The sequence below is a fragment of the Phocoena phocoena genome, chromosome 20 (assembly GCF_963924675.1).
Source record: "Phocoena phocoena chromosome 20, mPhoPho1.1, whole genome shotgun sequence".
Classification (NCBI taxonomy): domain Eukaryota; kingdom Metazoa; phylum Chordata; class Mammalia; order Artiodactyla; family Phocoenidae; genus Phocoena; species Phocoena phocoena.
The window spans coordinates 54,789,736-54,808,790 of record NC_089238.1 but is presented as its reverse complement, the minus strand read 5'-3'; the positions used below and the strand labels follow the sequence as shown (position 1 = coordinate 54,808,790).

Sequence of the window (19,055 nt, the reverse complement as noted above, 5' to 3'; positions counted from 1 at the left end):
GGAGCCAAGCTCTGACCACGCTGCAGCGTGGAGGAGCCTCGCCAACATTACACTCAGAGTGTAGGGTTCCGTCCGAACGGGCAAGTCCAGAGACAGGAGGCAGGTTAGTGTTGCTTCGGGCTGGGGGACGGGAGGATGGGGCGTGACTGCTGGTGGGCACGTGGTGGGCTGTTGAAAATGTTCTGGAACCGAGCACTGGGGACAGTTGCACAGCCTTACGAGTGCATGAAATGACACTGAACTGTACACTTGGGCTACAATGGTGAACTTCATGTACTTTTACCAGAAACCCCCCACACAAATCTCCCCAGAGGATTCTTGTGAACAGGCCAGGTGGGAGCCCCCCGGCTCGGAGACGGGGAGAGGCTCTCCGGCCCCCCAGACCACACGTCAGCATGGATCTGGGGGTCAGGATCCAGGTGGCGAACACCCTGCAGGGCTGGGCGCCTGACTCAGCCTTCAGTCTGGCCGCTGACGCCTCCCGGGTGCCTCTTCCTTTGGATGCAGTGGGTGGAGGAGGGTCAACGTTAAGACTGTGTGAAGATGCTCCCTTTCACTTTCCAATCCAAGGTGCAGTTTTCTTTTCCTTCATCCAGAGTGGGACTCCGGATCATGACTCAGGGCACCAGCCCTTCAAAAAGAGGGAGGGGACAGCAAGGCCTGTGCCCTTGGGCTGTGTGTCACCTGGAGGCCCCCAGCCTCTGCTCTGCGGCTGAGAAAAGACCCCTGCTGTTGAGCTTGGGGGGTCGGGGGGTGGGGACGCCATGGGCCTCCAGCCTCTCAGAGGTGCCGACCACCAGCACTCAGGATGCTGGGTGTGTCCGTTTCCTGCTGCCACTGTAACCAGTTACCAGGAAGCAGTGGCCTGAAACAGCACATTTACCCCCTGCATGCAGCTCTGGAGGTTGGAAGTCCAAAATCAGTCTCGTGGGGCTACACTCAGGGCTGGTTCCCTCCGGAGGCTCCAGGCGAGAACTGATTCCCTGGCCTTCTCCAGTTTCTGGAGGCGCCGCATCCCTTGGCCGGGGGGCCCCTCCGCCACCTGCAGTGCACACCACTCCACCCTCTGCTTCTGTCCGCACGTCTCTGCCCTCTGACCCCGCTGTGTCCCTGTCCTCGGGACGCTGTGATGGTGATTAGGGCTCACCGAGACCACCCAGGATACTCGCCCCGTCTCAAGGTCTGCACTTGCTCCCATCTGCAGAGTCCCTTTGGCCAGGTGGCACAGCCGTAAGTTCTGGGACGAGGGTGAGGACATCTTTGGGAGCCGCCAGTCTGCGCACCGACCGCACTGGGTTCCTGCCCCTGCGCTGGCGCCTGTTCCCCGCAGAGGTTAACCGTCGCCCTGAAAAGTCCACGAGCTCCTGTATCTGCAGACGTGAGGCTTTATTCCTGCAGTGTCTGGTTCACTCCACCTTTCATTTATTAAGCCGCCTTTTGAGGGCCAAGCCAGGGCACAAAGCTGAAGAAAAGACGAAGCAGTCCCTGCTTGACCTTGTCCTAGGCAAAAGCCCTAAAAATTCTAAATGGTAACCACGTGTGTCATTCTGTGCGCCCCCTGAGGGAATATCTTGCAGGTTCAGTTAACAGTCTTGGGCCTGTGGCTGCCTTGACAGCTGGCCCACAGGTGGTATTTGCTTATTGGGATCAAAATATGAAGCTAGAAACGAGAAAATACTGTCGGGAGTGCCAGCTAGTTTCATTTGTCAAGCCCTTGTTGGGGCTCCACCCCATCTCAGCAGGCAGTAGCCAGCGCCGTCCTCTGCTGCGTGCTTCCGGTTCCCGTGCCTTCTCCCCGTCACCTTTGCCCGCCTCCCCTCCCTGCCCAGGCCGCGCAGGCCTCAGACCACTTCCCTCCTGATCCCACAGATGCCCCGAGGCCCCGGCCTCCGCCGAGGTGGGCTTGAGGTCTGTGCACTTGCCTGCCCTCCCAGTCACATGCGCGCTCCCTTGCTTCTGAGGGCCGAGCCGGGGCACAGAGCTGCGGCCGAGCAGGGGCCGTGAGCCCAGGCGCACAGGGCTGCCCTCCTCCTCCACACGGCACCTGAACACCTCTTGGGGAGAGTTAAAGAAAACCGGGTGCCTGGCCCGTCCAGACCAGCTTCATGCGAAGCTCTGAGGGTGGGCCTGGCGCCGGCACTTTGAAGGGTCCCTCGGGTGTTATGCAGCCCAGGTTCAGAGCATTGTCCTAGAAGCTCGGAGGCCGGCGGAGGTAGAAACACGGACACGTACAGGTCATGGGATTTGCCCCGTGCGTATTTCAACAACAGCAACCCTCTTCTCACTGGGTCCTCCTAAGGGCCCTGCAGGGTACACAGGGGCTGTTACCACCATTTCGCAGGGGACCGCAGTGAGGCCTGGATCTCAGTCCTAGGCACTCTGGTTGCTGAGACCACCCCACCCCCCGACCCCTGCCGCGGTCTGTCTTCCGGAACCTTCTACAGGGTGAGACAAAGGTTTGCGGAAATGAGCTGAGGTCACTTTCTCCCTGAAGTTCCCAACCTGTCAGGTGACCAGTACTCTGTGGCGATGGAAAGGAGGGAGCCTGGAACATCCCTTGACGGGTGCTCCCCTGGGGGGCGACACGGGGCCATGTGCGGGGCGCTGGGCTGAGCCCCGTGTGCCACCAGGGCTGCCCACCCACACAGATGGGGCCCCACAGGCACCTCTCCTCCCCGGGAAAGGTCACACAGCCCTGAGACTGGGCAGAGTGCAAATCAAAGCCCCTCAGAATTAAGAAGTTTCCCCTATTGAGTGGAATTTCACAGCCCAGTGGCCAATTTCTAAGTCATGCACGTTAATGGACAGCTAATGAGGGACCCAGGCGGGGCAGGGCCATGCCCCGGGGCGCCCAGAGCCGAGATTAAGGAGTACAAAGCCAGGCCGCTCTGAGGGCCCTTGATCTCCTTTCTCACTGCCTCGGGGTGGATGTGGGGGGAGAGAGCCATGTGAATTCCGGAGGGGTGCGCCCCAGCCCCTCACATCCTGCCGTCTGCTCACCCATTCATTCCCTGCCTTACGTGTCCGCTCCCATCCGGGCACCATCAGAGTCCGGGCGGGTGCAGGAACCAGCATGACACTGCTGGCTTTGAGATGACACACGCTCGGGGCTGATTTCCGGACCTGGCCCTGGCCAGCGCTCACGTTTTGAGTCTCTTGCCCCACCCGCGGGAGCCCTGCGCTCTATTGACCGCGGTAACAGCCCTCGGGATTCAGAGTGAGGACGCGGGGAGCGCTTGCTGCAAGGCCTGGGTCACGGTGAGCACCGCTCACATGGTTGCAGCAGAACTGCGGCCCGCGACGCCGTCCAGCTCCGGGCTCCCTTTCCCCTGGAGCCCGCGGACAGGCTGGCCACTCAGCAGATGGAGCAGAGCCCGCAAAGTATAAACGGAGCCGCTGCAGGGAGGTGGCACCGTCAGGGGCTTGAGACCACACGAGCAAAGCCTTTGGTGCTGATCTCGACGGAGAAGGACTGATTGGTTGGGGGAGGCGTTGAACATGTTTCACTTACAGCAGCAGTTCTCAGGAAGGGGCCCCGGACCCCCTGAGTCAGAAACGCTGGTGATGGATCCCACACTCGGTGTTTTAACATGCTCTCGGGGGGATTTGAGCTGGGCGCCAGGAATAAACAGGTTCACCTCTGAATTCAAGATCCGACCTTCACGGGGCCGTGTTTTCCGGGTTGGAACTGTTTCCAGTATTCTGCCGTCCTAGCGGACTGTATCGGGTCGGAGAGGTAGTCTCTACTCAAAGTGTGGTCCAGGGACCGGCAGCACCCACTGCCGCAGAGCTCGCGAGAAGCGTGGAGTCTCGGCTCCACCGCAGGTGGGACGAATCAGTGCCTGCCTGTTAACAAGACCCCAGAAGATTCCCGTGCTCGTCTTCCCCGGGGCGCCTCTCCAGAGCCTTTGCATGCGTGAGTCTACAGCACGCCCCCCTCGCCCCAGGAGGGCACACGGACCCCCTTCTGCAGATGGGAAACTGGGCTGGCCCCCCTAGCAGGTGACAGATGGGGGTAGGGGGCCTGGGAGGCATCCCGGGAGGAGGCGTTGGAGATGGTGAGATTGGTGCAGCCTCCCTGATTTCTCCCAGCTGAGCTCCCTCCAACCCTCGGGGCGGCCAGGAAGGCCCCGCCCCCGGGAGTCTTAAGACTCCCGTGCTCAGGCCAGAGGTCTCAGAAGCTACGAGTTATTGGGACGGATGGCCCCGACCTCTTGTCCGTGTCCTCCTAGGTTCGGGGACGTGACCCCAGCACGTGCTCTCTAGGGCTCCCATAATTCATGACGCATTTGCCCACCCCGGTGGAGCTAGAGCCTTCCTCCCACCCCTCTGGGTCCTCTGAAGTGAGCCCGAGTCCCCGTCCCTGATGGCCCAGGACTGTCTGTCGCCTTGAAGATTGGACTTGGTGGTAAGGACCAGGGGCTGGAGCCCCTTCGCTGTGGAAGTTGGCCCGGAGGCGGGTGGGTGGGTGAGAACAGCCATGGGGAGGAAGGAGTTGGGGATTTGGAACAGAAAGGGGGTGGGAGGGCAAGAGTACCCATAAACAAGGTTGCAAGTTGCAGGGGCAGCGTTGGTTGAGGGGAAAGGCGTGAGGACCGGAAGCTAGGGGGCAGGTGGTTACATAACGCTTTGGAAAGGGGGGAGCAGACGCTCGGGAAGAGGGGTACAGAGGCTGGGGGGGTTGGGACAGGCGTCCTGGCTCTGGCTGGATCGAGGAGAGACGCATCCCAGCTGGAGAAGGGTGCTGTGAACTGGGAAGGCAGTGCCAGGACCACCCCCTCTCTCTGCCCCTCTGCTGCTTCTAGCCATGGAGGGACAGACCCCAGGAGACAGAGGCCTTTTGGAAAAGCCGGTCCCCACGGCCGCCCGCCCCAGTCTGTCCTCACTGGGCGCTGTCTTCATTCTCCTGAAGTCGGCACTGGGCGCCGGCCTGCTCAGCTTCCCGTGGGCCTTCCACAAGGCGGGTGGGGTGGCCCCCGCTTTCCTAGTGGAGCTGGTAAGCCCGTGGGGAGCATTTTGGGGCGGGGGGCGGGTCTCCGGGGGCAGGTAGGAGCTTAATTTTATTTTGCCAGCTAGAGCCCTGGGTGTTGCTTTTGCAGAGCTGCCTGTCTCCGAAATTACTCCTGTGGCTTTTGCTTTTCCATCCCGCTCAGCTCACGAAGGGAGGAGGGAATCCCCCTGTAGACCCGGGGCCGAGAGCATCCTCTATGCGGCTGAGGGCCTCGCAGCCAGGCGGGGTGTGTGTGGATGGGGGGGGGGGGAGGTAGAGGCGCGCTGGGTCCCTGCGGAGCGCTCCGCACCTGTAGCCAATGAACCTGGCCTTTCAGCTGGGGAGGCGCTGTCTCCGAGCCACAGATTGACTTCTCTTGCCTCCCGGTCTCGGCTCCCCAGTGAAAGCCCAAATCTCGTGGGCGGGTACGGACTGAGGCCGCCGTGACGCCTCCAACCTGCACGGCGTCAGCGGTGTTTGGCCAGCTCTGCTGGCTGCGTGTGGAGCCTGAACTCTCTCCCTTCCCAGAAAGTTCCAGGGCCCGACCGTCCTCAGCGGGAGAGAGCTGCCGATGAGCACAGCTTCATGTTATTAGCAGTCTTTTCCTTGAGCTGATAGGAACCAGGCATGTCGTGGTAAGCTCTTTGACGGGCATCATCTCGAGTGCTTTTTTCTGGCAGCTGGCTGATAATGGCCCCATTGGTGGGCCCACGGGGCCTTTCTTGTCCTTCTGGAAGCTGCCAGGTGCTGCCCTGTGTAGTGTCTGGTGTAACCCGTGCCACCCCCATGCTGGCTGAGCGCCTGTCTGGCGCCGGGTGGCTGAGACACTGTGGTCTCCGTCCTTGTGAAGCTTGTTCTAACAGGGAATTCGAATAAGATTCAAGAAGTCAAATGACACAGTGTCAGATGGTGGGCAGCGTGACAGGTGGGATGACATCTGTGGGAGCGGGAGCGGGGCAGAGAAGCCCCCGCCAAGGCGGCGCTGAGCCCCAGCTTGTCCAGGTGCACGTAACGGGCAACAGAGCGGTGTTTGGATGTGTGCGGCAGAAAGGCCGCGCTTCTGGAACAGAGAGCCCGACCTCCAGCCGCAAAGGGTCAGGGATAGAGCGGAGGGGGCCCGCATGGGGGTCCGTGGTCAGGCACAGACGGACCAGTCCGAGGACGCCAGGCAGGGCTGAGGCAGGGACGTGGCGCGCCGCTCCGCAGGCTCCGTGCGGGGTCTCCCGGCACCTTTCGGGAGTACGGACGCTGACTGCCCAGGTTTGGGTGGACCTGAGATCATGCATCTCTGACAGGCTCCCGGGTAACACGGATGCTGCTGGGGTGGCTTGCTCTTGGCACAGGATGGTGTAAAGATCCCATCTTGGGCAGGCGGACAGCCTTCGGGAGAGAGGACCCCAAATACGAATAAGTGGAAACTCCCGACGAGGGGAGAAGTCAGGCTGGTAATAGCAACTTCCCCATCATTTCCTGACTCTCCCCTCCTCTTAGCCAGTGAGACTTCTGTCCTGTCCCCAGGTACAAGGCCTCCCCTCGGACAACAGGAATGTTTAAAGATGCCTGCCACTGGGAGGTCAGTGGTGTGAGGTTTTAGGTCTCTAATGGCCCCATGAGCACCGGAGGGTTAATGAAATTAACGAGCCTAGACCCTCCTCGGCTCCAAAGAGAGGCGCGCCTGGCCAGGGGCTGTGAGGGCTCTTTGCTCACTGGCTGCTAAGAGGCTCAGGGACCGTCTCGAGGGTCAGCCGCTCCTGCGTGGACAGCTCACTGCGTTAGCAGAGAACGCACCTTCACTGGCAGAGGCTCAGCCTGATCCCCCACCCCCCTTCCCTTCCTTTCATCCCCAAATACCTACGAAGCACCTGCTGTGTTCCGGGTGCTTTTCTGGGGCTAAACGGTAAGCAAAAAAGACACGATCCCAGGCTCCATGGAGCTTAGAGTCTGGCGGATGAGCGAGACAGGGATCCTCACACTGTATGCACAGTTGCGAGGCTGTGGCCTCAGGCCCCTGGACCCAAGGACCACGACCTGGGCCGCGTAAAATAACAGAAGTGTATTCTCTCCCAGTCTCGGAGACTGCAAGTCCGAAATAAGGTGTCGGCAGGGTCCTTCCCGCCTCTCCAGCTCCTGGGGGCTCCAGACGTTCCTTGGCTTGTGGCCACGTCACTCCAGTCTCTGCCCCATCGCCACATGGCTTTCTCTGTGTCTCCTCCTCTTCTGTCTCTTATTAGGACACTTGGATTTAAGGCCCACTTGGCTTATCCAGAATGACCTCATCTCAAGATCCTTAATTTCACCTGCAAAGACCCTTTTCATTTAATTACATGTTCATTATTTGCATCTGCCAAGATGGCTTCCAGTAAGTCCCTTTCACAGGTTCTGGAGATGAGGAGGTAGACAAACCTTTTGGGGGATTCGACCCAGCACGGGGAAAAAAGTGGGCCCACGAGAGGTGTGGTTCTGCCAGAAGCGGAGGGTTGAGCCCACCTCGGGGGTGAAGTGTGGGGAGGCTTCCTGGAGGAGGTGACCTTGGATAGGAGGGGGGAAGAGTAGGAGTTCCCCAGGTGAGGGACAGTGGTGGAGGCGGGGGGCGGGGGGTGTTCCAAGCAGAGGAACCGGCATGGGCAGAGGTCGAGGGGCTGGAGGGAGTGTGCGTGTTCCTCCTGGCTCTGAACTTTCAAGTTTCTCTCAGGCGGTCCGGTTTGATGTTCCCTTCAGCAGCCCTAGTTGTGGGCGTAAGAACGAGTCTGCTGTTCAGGGGCACGAACTGTGTCTGAAGACGGCCATGACGGCTCTCCCGGGCTTCCTGGCTTAGTACCTCACAGCTCCTGCGTTGTTCTCCTCCATAGAAGGGTGGGAGGGGCGTTTGGCCGTGGAGACGAGGTCCAGCTTAGGGACAGGTAGCCGTCCATCCTGGAGACGCTCAAAAACATTTAACTACGTGGGGCAAGTGGGTCTCAAATGCATCAGTTGAGGCGGGGGTGGGGGGGGCGGCGGGGGGGTTGTCGAGTGGCGCAGATGATTTGGAAAGCAGTTTGTAAGAAATTGCTAGAGTTGACCACACATCTCCCCTGACACCCAGGAATTCCACTGCTCGGTGTGTGTCCAGGAGAAGGAAACGTGGGTCCTCAGAATGACTTCTTCTAGAATGCTCAGCTCTTCCTTCATAGTAGCCAAACACGCAGAACAGCCCAGATGTCTGGGAACGGGATTGGATCAACCAATTGTGCTTCTATCCACACAGTGAAATAGTGCTTGGCAAAAATGGGAATAAACTTTACCGATGTGCCCGATAGGGCTGGCCCTCACAAATGTTACCACTCGGTGGAAAGGCAGATAAGAAAATGGCTAAAAGCCGAAAAATATTAGAGTGGTTTTTTTTCTGGGCACGGGGACAGAAAGTGACTGGGAAGGGACAGGAGGGAACTTCGGGGACGTGGTAACATTTCGTGTCTTGGTAGGGGTTTAGGTTGCACGTGTACGTTGGTTATACCCCTTCCAGTGATATACTGATACACAGTTAAGACTGCATTTCACTGTGTGTACATTTTATCTTACGAGAGGGACTGTAAACACACATCAAGCTCTAATTAACGATACGCACGCCCACATCTTTAGGGGGAAGTATGCTAATTAATATCCACAACTTGCCTTGAAACGTACCCCCAAGTTTAGATGGACACATGGACGCATGGTAGAGATGTGATCAAATAAGCACAGTGATCTCCTCCTAGTAGAATCTAGGTAGTGGGTACATGGCGTTCATTGTAAAATTCTCCCAACTTTCCTAGATGTTTGAAAATTTTTCAGTGTTGGAAAAAATTCCAGCAGAGCACTGGAGAGGGAGTCTAGAGAATAAGAATGACCATCATTTCTTGAGCAGTTACCACGTGCCAGGCACTGAGCTGAGTGAGTTATGTGCTTTGTTTAAAGCAAATGCATCACAACTCTCCAGTAAGGTAGATGGTATCATCCCCATTTCACAGATGGGAAAACAGAGGTTGATGGTGGGCCTCATGCCACAGAGCAGGTGAGTGGCAGAGTTGGAATTGAACCCAAGTATGCCTGCTTCCTAACCATCATGCTTTATGGCTCTTCACCCGCAACGCATGTGATCTTAGGAAAGTAATTTAAACTCTGAGTTTCTGATGCCTCGTTTGTCCAACTGGTGTGGAGTGGTGGGAACCCCAGATTCACAGACGTAGAGCCAGTGCGGCTTCTAGAATCCACCTGCTTTGCAGCTCTGGTTTCAAGGGAGGGGGCTGGTCGCTTCTCAGGTAGAGGCCCTAGGCTGTAGGCAGCCGTGGCCTCTGCAGGTGAGACCCGGAGGGAGTGATATCAGCGTCCTGGGGGGCGGTTGTGGGCACACCTGGCCCCATGGTCCTGTTCTGCAGGTCTGCTTGGTCTTCCTGATCAGTGGGCTGGTCATCCTGGGCTATGCCGCGTCCGTCAGTGGCCAGGCCACCTACCAGGGCGTGGTCGGAGGGCTGTGTGGCCCCACCATCAGGAAGCTGTGTGAGGCCTGCTTCATCATCAACCTGCTCATGATCTCCGTGGCCTTCCTCAGGGTGATCGGGGACCAGCTGGAGAAGTGTAAGTACCTGCCCTGGAGTCAGGGGTGATCCCGGGTGTGGAGCTCGCGTCTCCCGAGCTCCTGGTGGATGAGCGGGACGTCGGCTCGGGCCCTTGGCAGGCAGCAGAGGCCGAGACCACTGCCAGCTCCTAATGTCGTGGCGAATGGAGGTGCAGGGTTAGTAATTACCACCACAGTGAGAGTCAAGGAGCTGGAGGGAGCTGTGCTGGGGATCCAGTGGGGACTCGTTCTACAGACGGGGCGGTGGCACCAACTGCAAAGACCCCTGTGAGAGAGAACCGGCAACACCTTGAATTCGGGGATGTCAGAGCTGCTCAGCCCCATGCTCCCTTGGCCTCTAGTTCCCCCACTAACAATTTCCCTCTAAGCACCTCTTTGGCTGCGTCTTACCGATTTTGATATGTTCTGATTTCACTTTTAATCCATTCAATCCTTAGCTGATTTTTGCTATGATTTCCTATTTGACTCATGGGATGTTTAGAATTGTGTGATTCAATGTCTAATTATTTGGGAGTTTTCTACTTGCCTTTTTGGTTTCTTTTTTTTAAAATTTTTTTATACAGCAGGTTCTTATTAGTCATCAAGTTTATACGCATCAGTGTATACATGACAATCCCGGTCTCCCAATTCATCACACCCCCACCCCCACCCCTACCACTTTCCCTGCTTGGTGTCCATACGTTTGTTCTCTTCGTCTGTGTCTCAATTTCTGCCCTGCAGACTGGTTCATCTGTACCTTTTTTCTAGGTTCCACATATATGCGTTAATATATGATATTAGTTTTTCTCTTTCTGACTTATTTCACCCTGTATGACAGACTCTACATCCCTCCACGTCCCTACGTATGACCCAATTTCGTTCCTTTCTATGGCTGAGTAATACTCCATTGTATATATGTGGCACATCTTCTTTATCCATTCATCTGTCGATGGGCATTTAGGTTCCTTCCGTGACCTGGCTATTGTGAAGAGTGCTGCAATGAACATTGGGCTGCATGTGTCTTTTTGAATTATGGTTTTCTGTGGGTATACGCCCAGTAGTGGGATTTCTGGGTCATATGGTAATTCTATTCTTAGTTTTTTAAGGAACCTCCGTACTGTTCTCCATAGTGGCTGTATTACTTTACATTCCCACCAACAGTGCAAGAGGGTTCCCTTTTCTCCACACCCTCTCCAGCATTTGTTGTTTGTAGATTTTCTGATGATGCCCATTCTAACCTGTGTGAGGTGATACCTCATTGTAGTTTTGATTTGCATTGCTCTAATAATTAATGATGTTGAACAGCTTTTCATGTGCTTCTTGGCCATCTGTATGTCTTCTTTGGAGAAATGTCTATTTAGGTCTTCTGCCCATTTTTTGATTGGGCTTTTTTTTTTTTAATATTGAGCTGCATGAGCTGTTTATATCTTTTGGAGATTAATCCTTTGACCGTTGATTAATTGCAAATATATTTTCCCATTCTGAGGGTTGTCTTTTCGTCTTGTTTGTAGTTTCCTTTGCTTTGCAAAAGCTTTTAGGTTTCATTAGGTCCCATTTGTTTATTTTTATTTCCATGACTCTAGGAGGTGGATCAAAAAAGATCTTGCTTTGATTTATGTCAAAGAGTGTTCTTCCTATGTTTTCCTTTAAGAGTATTATACTGTCAGACTTTACATTTAGGCCTTTAATCCATTTTGAGTTTATTTTTGTGTATGGTGTTAGGGAGTGTTCTAATTTCATTCTTTTACATGTAGCTGTCCAGTTTTCCCAGCACCACTTATTGAAGAGACTGTCTTTTCTCCATTGTATATCCTTGCCTCCTTTGTCATAAATTAGTTGACCATAGGTGCGTGGGTTTATCTTTGGGCTTTCTTTCCTGTTCCACTGATCTATATTTTTGTTTTTGTGCCAGTACCATATTGTCTTGAGTGCAGTAGCTTTGTAGTATAGTCTGAAGTCAGGGAGCCTGATTCCTCCAGCTCCGCTTTTTTCCCTGAAGACTGCTTTGGCTATTAGGTGTCTTTTGTGTCTCCATACAAATTTTAAGATTTTTTTGTTCTGTAAAAAAAAAAAAAATGCTATTGGTAATTTGATAGGGATTTCATTGAATCTGTAGATTGCTTTGGGTAGTATAGTCATTTTCATGATATTGATTCTTCCAATTCAAGAACATGGTATATCTCTCCATCTGTTGGTATCATCTTTAATTTCTTTCATCAGTGTCTTATAGTTTTCTGCATATAGGTCTTTGGTCTCCCTAGGTAGGTTTATTCCTAGGTATTTTATTCTTTTTGTTGCAATGGTAAATGGGAGTGTTTCCTTAATTGCTCTTTCAGATTTTTCATCATTAGTGTACAGGAATGCAAGAGATTTCTGTGCATTAATTTTGTATCTGCAACTTTACCAAATTCATTGATTAGCTCTAGTAGTTTTCTGGTGGTATCTTTAGGATTCTCTATGTATAGGATCATGTCATCTGCAAAGAGTGACAGTTTTACTTCTTCTTTTCCAATTTGTATTCCTTCTATTTCTTTTTCTTCTCTGATTGCCATGGCTAGGACTTGCAAAACTATGTTGAATAATAGTGGTGAGAGTGGACATCCTTGTCTTGTTCCTGATCTTAGAGGAAATGGTTTCAGTTTTCCACCATTGAGAATGATGTTTCCTGTGAGTTTGTCATATATGGACTTTATTATGTTGAGGTAGGTTCCCTTTATGCCCACTTTCTGGAGAGTTTTTATCATAAGTGGGTGTTGAATTTTGTCAAAAGCTTTTTCTGCATCTATTGAGATGATCATATGGTTTTTGTTGTTTAATTTGTTAATATGGTGTATCACATTGATTGATTTGCATATATTAAAGAATCCTTGCATCCCTGGGATAAATCCCACTTGATCATGGTGTATGATCCTTTTAATGTGCTGTTGGATTCTGTTTGCTAGTATTTTGTTGAGGATTTGTGCATCTATATTCATCAGTGATACTGGTCTGCAATTTTCTTCTTTTGTAGTATCTTTTTCTGGTTTTGGTATCAGGGTGATGGTGGCCTCATAGAATGAGTTTGGGAGTGTTCCTTCCTCTGCAGTTTTTTGGAAGAGTTTGAGAAGGATGGATGTTAGCTCTTCTCTAAATGTTTGATAGAATTCACCTGTGAAGCCATCTGGTCCTGGAGTTTTGTTTGTTGGAAGATTTTTAATCACAGTTTCAATTTCATGACTTGTGATTGTTCTGTTCGTATTTTCTATTTCTTCCTGCTTTAGTCTTGGAAGGTTATACCTTTCTAAGAGTTTGTCCATTTCTTCCATGTTGTCCATTTTATTGGCATAGAGTTGCATGTAGTAGTCTCTTAGAATGCTGTGTATTTCTGCGATGTCTGTTGTAACTTCTCCTTTTTCATTTCTAATTTTATTGATTTGAGTCCTCTCCCTCTTTTTCTTGATGAGTCTGGCTAATGGTTTATCAATTTTGTTTATCTTCTCAAAGAACCAGCTTTTAGTTTTATTGATCCTTGCTTGGTTTCTTTGTTTCTGTCTCATTTATTTCTGCTCTAATCTTTATGATTTCTTTCCTTCTGATAACTTTGGGCTTTGTTTGTTCTTCTTTCTCTAGTTCCTTTAGGTGTAAGGTTGGATTGTTTATGTGAGATTTTTCTTGTTTCTTGAGGTAGGCTTGTATAGCTATAAACTTCCCTCTTAGAACTGCTTTTGCTGCATCCCATAGGTTTTGGATCGTTGTGTTTTCAGTATCATTTGTCTCTAGGTATTTTTTGATTTCCTCTTTGATTTCTTCAGTGATCTCTTGGTTATTTAGTAACGTATTGTTTAGCCTCCATGCGTTTGTGTTTTTTTACATTTTTTCCCTGTGATTGATTTCTAATCTCATAGCATTGTGGTCAGAAAAGATGCTTGATATGATTTCAGTTTTCTTAAATTTACTGAGCCTTTATTTGTGGCCCGAGATGTGATGTATCCTGGAGAATGTTCCATGTGCACTTGAGAAGAAAGTGTAATGTGCTGTTTTTGGATGGCATGTCCTATAAATATCAATTAAATCTGTCCGGTCTATTGTGTCATTTAAAGCTTGTGTTTCCTGATTAATTTTCTGTTTGGATGATCTGTCCATTGGTGTAAGTGAGGTGTTGAAGTTCCCACTATTACTGTGTTACCGTCGATTTCCTCTTTTATAGCTGTTAGCAGTTGCCTTATGTATTGAGGTGCTCATATGTTGGGTGCCTATATATTTATAATTGTTATATCTTCTTCTTGGATTGATCCCTTGATCATTATGTAGTGTCCTTCCTTGTCTCCTGTAACATTCTTTATTTTGAAGTCTATTTTATCTGATATGAGTATTGCTACTCCAGCTTTCTTTTGGTTTCTATTTGCATGTAATATCTTTTTCCATCCCCTTACTTTCAGTCTGAATGTGTCCCTAGGTCTTAAGTGGGTCTCTTGTAGGCAGCATATATATGGGTCTTGTTTTTGTATCCATTCAGCAAGCCTGTGTCTTTTGGTTGGAGCATTTAATCCATTCACGTTTAAAGTAATTATCGATATGTATGTTCCTATGACCATTTTCTTAATTGTTTTGGGTTTGTTTTTGTAGGACTTTTTCCTCTCTTGTGTTTCCCACTTAGAGAAGTTCCTTTAGCATTTGTTGTAGAGCTGGTTTGGTGGGGCTGAATTCTCTTAGCTTTTGCTTGTCTGTAAAGCTTTTGATGTCACCATCAAATCTGAATGAGATCCTTGCTGGGTAGAGTAATCTTGGTTGTAGTTTCTTCCCTTTCATCACTTTAAATATATCATGCTACTCCCTTCTGGCTCATAGAGTTTCTGCTGAGAAATCAGCTGTTAACTTTATGGGAGTTCCCTTGTATGTTACTTGTCGTTCTTCCCTTGCTGCTTTCAGCAATTTGTCTTTAATTTTTGCCAGTTTGATTACTGTGTGTCTCGGCGTGTTTCTCCTTGGGTTTATCCTGTATGGGACTCTCTGTGCTTCCTGGACTTGGGTGGCTATTTCCTTTCCCATGTTAGGGAAGTTTTCGGCTATAATCTCTTCAAATATCTTCTCAGGTCCTTTCTCTCTCTGTCTTCTCCTTCTGGGACCCCTATAATGTGAATGTTGTTGCGTTTAATGTTGTCCCAGAGGTCTCTTAGGCTGTCTTCATTTCTTTTCATTCTTTTTTCTTTATTGTGTTCCGCAGCAGTGAATTCCACCATTCTGTCCTCCAGGTCACTAATCTGTTCTTCTGCTTCAGTTATTCTGCTATTGATTCCTTCTAGTGTAGTTTTCTTTTTAGTTATTGTATTGTTCATCTCTGGTTGTTTGTTCTTTAATTCTTCCAGATCTTTGTTAAACATTTCTTGCATCTTCTCGATCTTTGCCTCCATTCTTTTTATGAGGTCCTGGATCATCTTCACTATCATTATTCTGAATTCTTTTTCTGGGAGGTTTTCTATCTCCACTTCATTTAGTTGTTTTTCTGGGCTTTTATCTTGTTCCTTCATCTGGTACATAGCCCTCTGCCTTTTCATCTTGTCTTTCTGTGCATGTCGCCTTTTTGGTTTCAGCCTTAAATGCACCTGGTCAGAGAACACATCTGTATAATTTTGGCATGTGAGACTTACTCTCTGGCTCAGCATGTGGTCTTTCTTGGTGAGCTCTTAAAGGGTGTGTATTCTGTGGTTCTTTGGTACAGTGTTCTAGAACTTTCCATTAGGTCAGGGTGATCCAGAGCTTTGATCAGATCTTCCAGGGCCTTGCAGATTTTTGGGGCAGTGGGGGAGTCTAGTTATTCTGTCAGGTTATGAGAGAGAGAGTGTTAAAGTCTCCAATTATGATTGCAGATCTGTCCACTTTTCCCTTTAATTCTATGAATTTTTTGCTCATGGTTTTTGAAGCTCTCTTATGAATAAGCACACACAGTGAATTGCCTTTTTATTATGAAATTTCACTTTTTGTCTCTGTAATGCTTTGTGAATATACCTGTGAATATAGCCTCTCCAGCATCCTTAAGATTAGTGTTTGCACAGAATTTCTTTTCCCACTCTTTTACTCTGAACCTTGGAATTTTAAAATGCACTTCTCGTAGACAGCATATGGTCGGGTCTTGCCTTCTTATCATCTTGACAGTCTCGGGTTTTAATTGGCATATTTAGACTTTTACTTGGAATGTAATAATGACTGATGGTTGCATCTCAGTCTATCATTTTGCTGTTTGTTCTGTCTCTTGAACCGTGAACAAAGGTCCCCGATGCAGGGATATGGAAATTAAAGACTCCCATGTTGTGGGAAGCACTCTTATCCTCCACAAAAATGAAAGTTGGTAGATCTGAACCAACTTTAAATTGGCACTGAAATGCCCTGCCTGACAGTGGCAAGTAGAGGTCATGTCGGATTTCAATTCTGGTCAACTGGTGGTGGTGCTCTGCTGAGATGAATTCTGAGGTCCTGCCGTGTTGAGAAGGATTCTGAGGGCCTGACTTATTGGCAAGGATCTGAGGGGCTGCTGTGATGGGAAGGATTTTGATGGGCTGCTTTGTGAGAAGGATTCTAGGGGCTGCCGTGTTGAGGAGAATCTTAGGAGCTGCTGTTTTGAGGAGGATACTAGGGGCTGCCCTGTTGGGAAGAATCTTAGCGGCTACAGTGTTGAGAAGGATTCTGAGGGCCTGACTTCTTGGGAAGGATCTGAGGGCCTGTTGTATTGGGATGGATTCTGATGGGCTGCCATGAGAGAAGGATTCTAGGGGCTGCCTTCTTTAGAAGAATCTTAGGGGCTGCCGTGTTGGGAAGGATTCTGAGGGCCTCCATGCTGAGAAGAATCTTAGGGGCTGCCGTGATTTGGAGGGTTCTCGGGCTGCTGTGTTGCGAAGGATTCTGAGGTGATGCTGTGTGAGAAAGATTCTAGTGGCTCCCACAGCCGGAAGAATCTTAGCAGCTGCAGTGTTGGGAAGGATTCTGAGGGGCTGCTGTGTTGAGGAGGATTCTGAGGGGCTGTGGTGTTGGTAGGGATTCTGAGTGGCTATCCTGCTGAGGACAATTCTGAGGGCCTGCTGTGTTGAGAAGATCTGAGCTGCTGCCACGTTTAGAATGATTGTGAGGGGCTGTCGTGTTGGGAAGGATTCTGAGGGCCTCCGTGTTGAGAGAAACCCTAGGGGCTGCCGTCCTTTGGAGGATTCTCAAGGGCTGCTGTGTCGAGAAGGATTCTGAGGGCCGGCAGTGTTCAGAAAGGTTCTGAGGGGCTTCCGTGTTAGGAAGGAATGTGAGGGGCTGTGTCTTGAGAAGGGTTCAGTGGGCTGCCACGTGAGAGGGATTCTTCCTGTTGAGGAGGCTTCTGAGGGCCTCAGTGTTGAGAAGAAATTAGTGGCTGTCGTGTGGAAGAGGATTCTGAGGGGCTGCCATGTTGAAACTGATTTTGAGGGCTTCCCTGTTGAGAAGGATTCCGAGGGGGTGTCATGTGAGAAGGCTTTTGAGGGCCTCAGTGTTGAGAAAATATGGGCCACTGTGTTGGGAAGAATCTTAGCAGCTGCCATGCTGAGGAGGGTTCTGAGGGGCTGCCATGTTTAGAACAATCTTAGGGGCTGTCGTGTCCCTAGGATCCGAGGGGTACTTGCTACGAAGGGTTCTGAGGGGCTGCCATTTGCGGAAGGAGGAGGTGCTGCCGTGTTTAGGGGGATTCTGAGCGGCTGCTGTGTTGAGAAGGTTCTGGGCTCAGTTAGTGGACCACCTGGAGAGAGTATTGATTGGAGGCATGCCACCCCAGCTCTGGGTGGATTGACTGGTGGGAGGAGAGCATCGTTTGCGTGTTTCTGGTTAGATATTCAGGGATATGTCTTTCTGAAGGCAAGTCCAGGTTACTTGGGCTGAAGGCTAATTGGAGGTTAGGGTTTTTGATGGAGTCATTACGTTCATTGGGTACAAGTGACTGTAAACGATGGTGCCGAGGACACCAAGGTATGGCCTGGAAAGTGAGGGCTCAGGAAGGAGCTGGGCACCCCAGATGGCAGAGGGAGTGCCTTCCTGGCTTCAGGAGTCCAGATGTCTAAGAAGGGCTTGCCCCCCATCCCAGGCCACGTGGGGCCTGGGACTCACGGAGATCTCTGTGCACCTTTGGGTACGCGCATTCCCTTGGCCTCTCTGGCCAGGAAAGCCTGCCTTGCCTCCCTCAGGGGAGGTCTCTGTACCCTGAGCTCCACGTGGAGCTGTCCCGTTGCGTCACTCCAGTAGAAGCAAGCCATTGTGGTCAGGCCCTTGATCTCTTTTCATCGCGTGCTTTACGGAGCACGTGAGAACCGGAAGGGTTATGTTACAGCAGTGCCAGCCTCCAGAGTGGGCTGGGAACCAGCTCTCGGCACTTCTATCCGCGTGCTTCCGGCCTCAAGCCATCTCGCTGTCTCCCCTTGGGTCTCCCCTCTCCCCCATCTGTCTAGCCTCTTCTATCTGATAACTCCAAATTCTCCGTCTTACTGTGGTGGAATCAGAACGGGTCCAGACTCTTAGGTGTTCCTTCTCTTGAGAGGTTGATGGGGTCTGTGTCCCCTCCCCCGAATCAGAGCGGGCTCCGTGACGGCTCGGCCTGGCGGAGGAGGGCAGATGGGACACTGCCAGTTCCAGGCCTGGCCTTTAACAGGACGGCACCTTCCGCCTTGGGCTCGGGACCCCCCAGCTGTCGTGGACCAGCCTGCTGGACGGTCTGCAGGGGGTGCCCCCGCGGAGCCCAGGCATCCCCACCAGGCACCCTGTGTGAGCGCAGCCGTCGAGGACCCTCCAGCCCCGCCCCTGCCAAATACCCCCGAGGGCCCCCAGCCTATCTGGTGCGGAGCAGAAGTGGCCAGCTCAGCCCCGCCCTAATTCTCCTCTCTCTAATATCGGGGTTGCCCTGGGCTGCTGTTTGGGGGAAATGTATTCCAGGCCCCGACTTCACCGCACACACCCTTTGAGCCCTTGAGTAAACAAGAAGGATCTTTTACAAACAGGAGGGCCTGGGTGCCTCAAGGGCAGACCGTTGTGTCGTTTGCTGCCGATTCCAGCTCTTAGAGCAGCGCCTGCCGGGCGGAAGGAACTCGGTGAAGGTCTGTTGAATGAATGCCTACAGCGTGTTCCCTCCGTCCTGGTGGCACGTGACAAGGTCCCCATCATGCTTGTCATCCCAGCCCTTTAAACTCACGGGGATGACTCAGTGCCCACGGCGAACCCACCCGAGGACCCAGAGCTGGGAACCCTGTGGCCGAGGCTCTTCAGCTGGGGGAGGCCACGCGGGGCTCGCTGCATCTCCTTCCCTCCCTCCCCCTAGTGTGTGACCTGCTGTTGCCCAGCGCCCCGCCAGCCCCGCAGCCCTGGTACACCAGCCAGCACTTCACCCTGACGCTGCTCTCCATGCTGGCCATCCTGCCCCTGTCCGCCCCACGTGAGATCGGCTTCCAGAAATACACAAGGTACAGGCTGCAGCCCCTTCCTGGCAGGACGATGGCTGGGGCTGGGTCCCCACCTCGG

The 19,055-nt window shown here is 51.8% G+C and overlaps 1 protein-coding gene across 1 annotated transcript in view; it reads left to right on the top strand.

The window, feature by feature from the left end:
- Positions 1–4,807: 4,807 nt before the first annotated feature.
- Positions 4,808–19,055, top strand: part of SLC38A8 (solute carrier family 38 member 8) — a 29,927-nt gene continuing 15,679 nt past the window's right edge. Inside the window, exons 1-3 of the mRNA XM_065899551.1 lie at positions 4,808–4,996; positions 9,385–9,583; positions 18,856–18,997. Coding sequence (XP_065755623.1) covers positions 4,808–4,996; positions 9,385–9,583; positions 18,856–18,997 — 530 coding nt within the window. The remainder of the gene's footprint in view (positions 4,997–9,384; positions 9,584–18,855; positions 18,998–19,055) is intronic.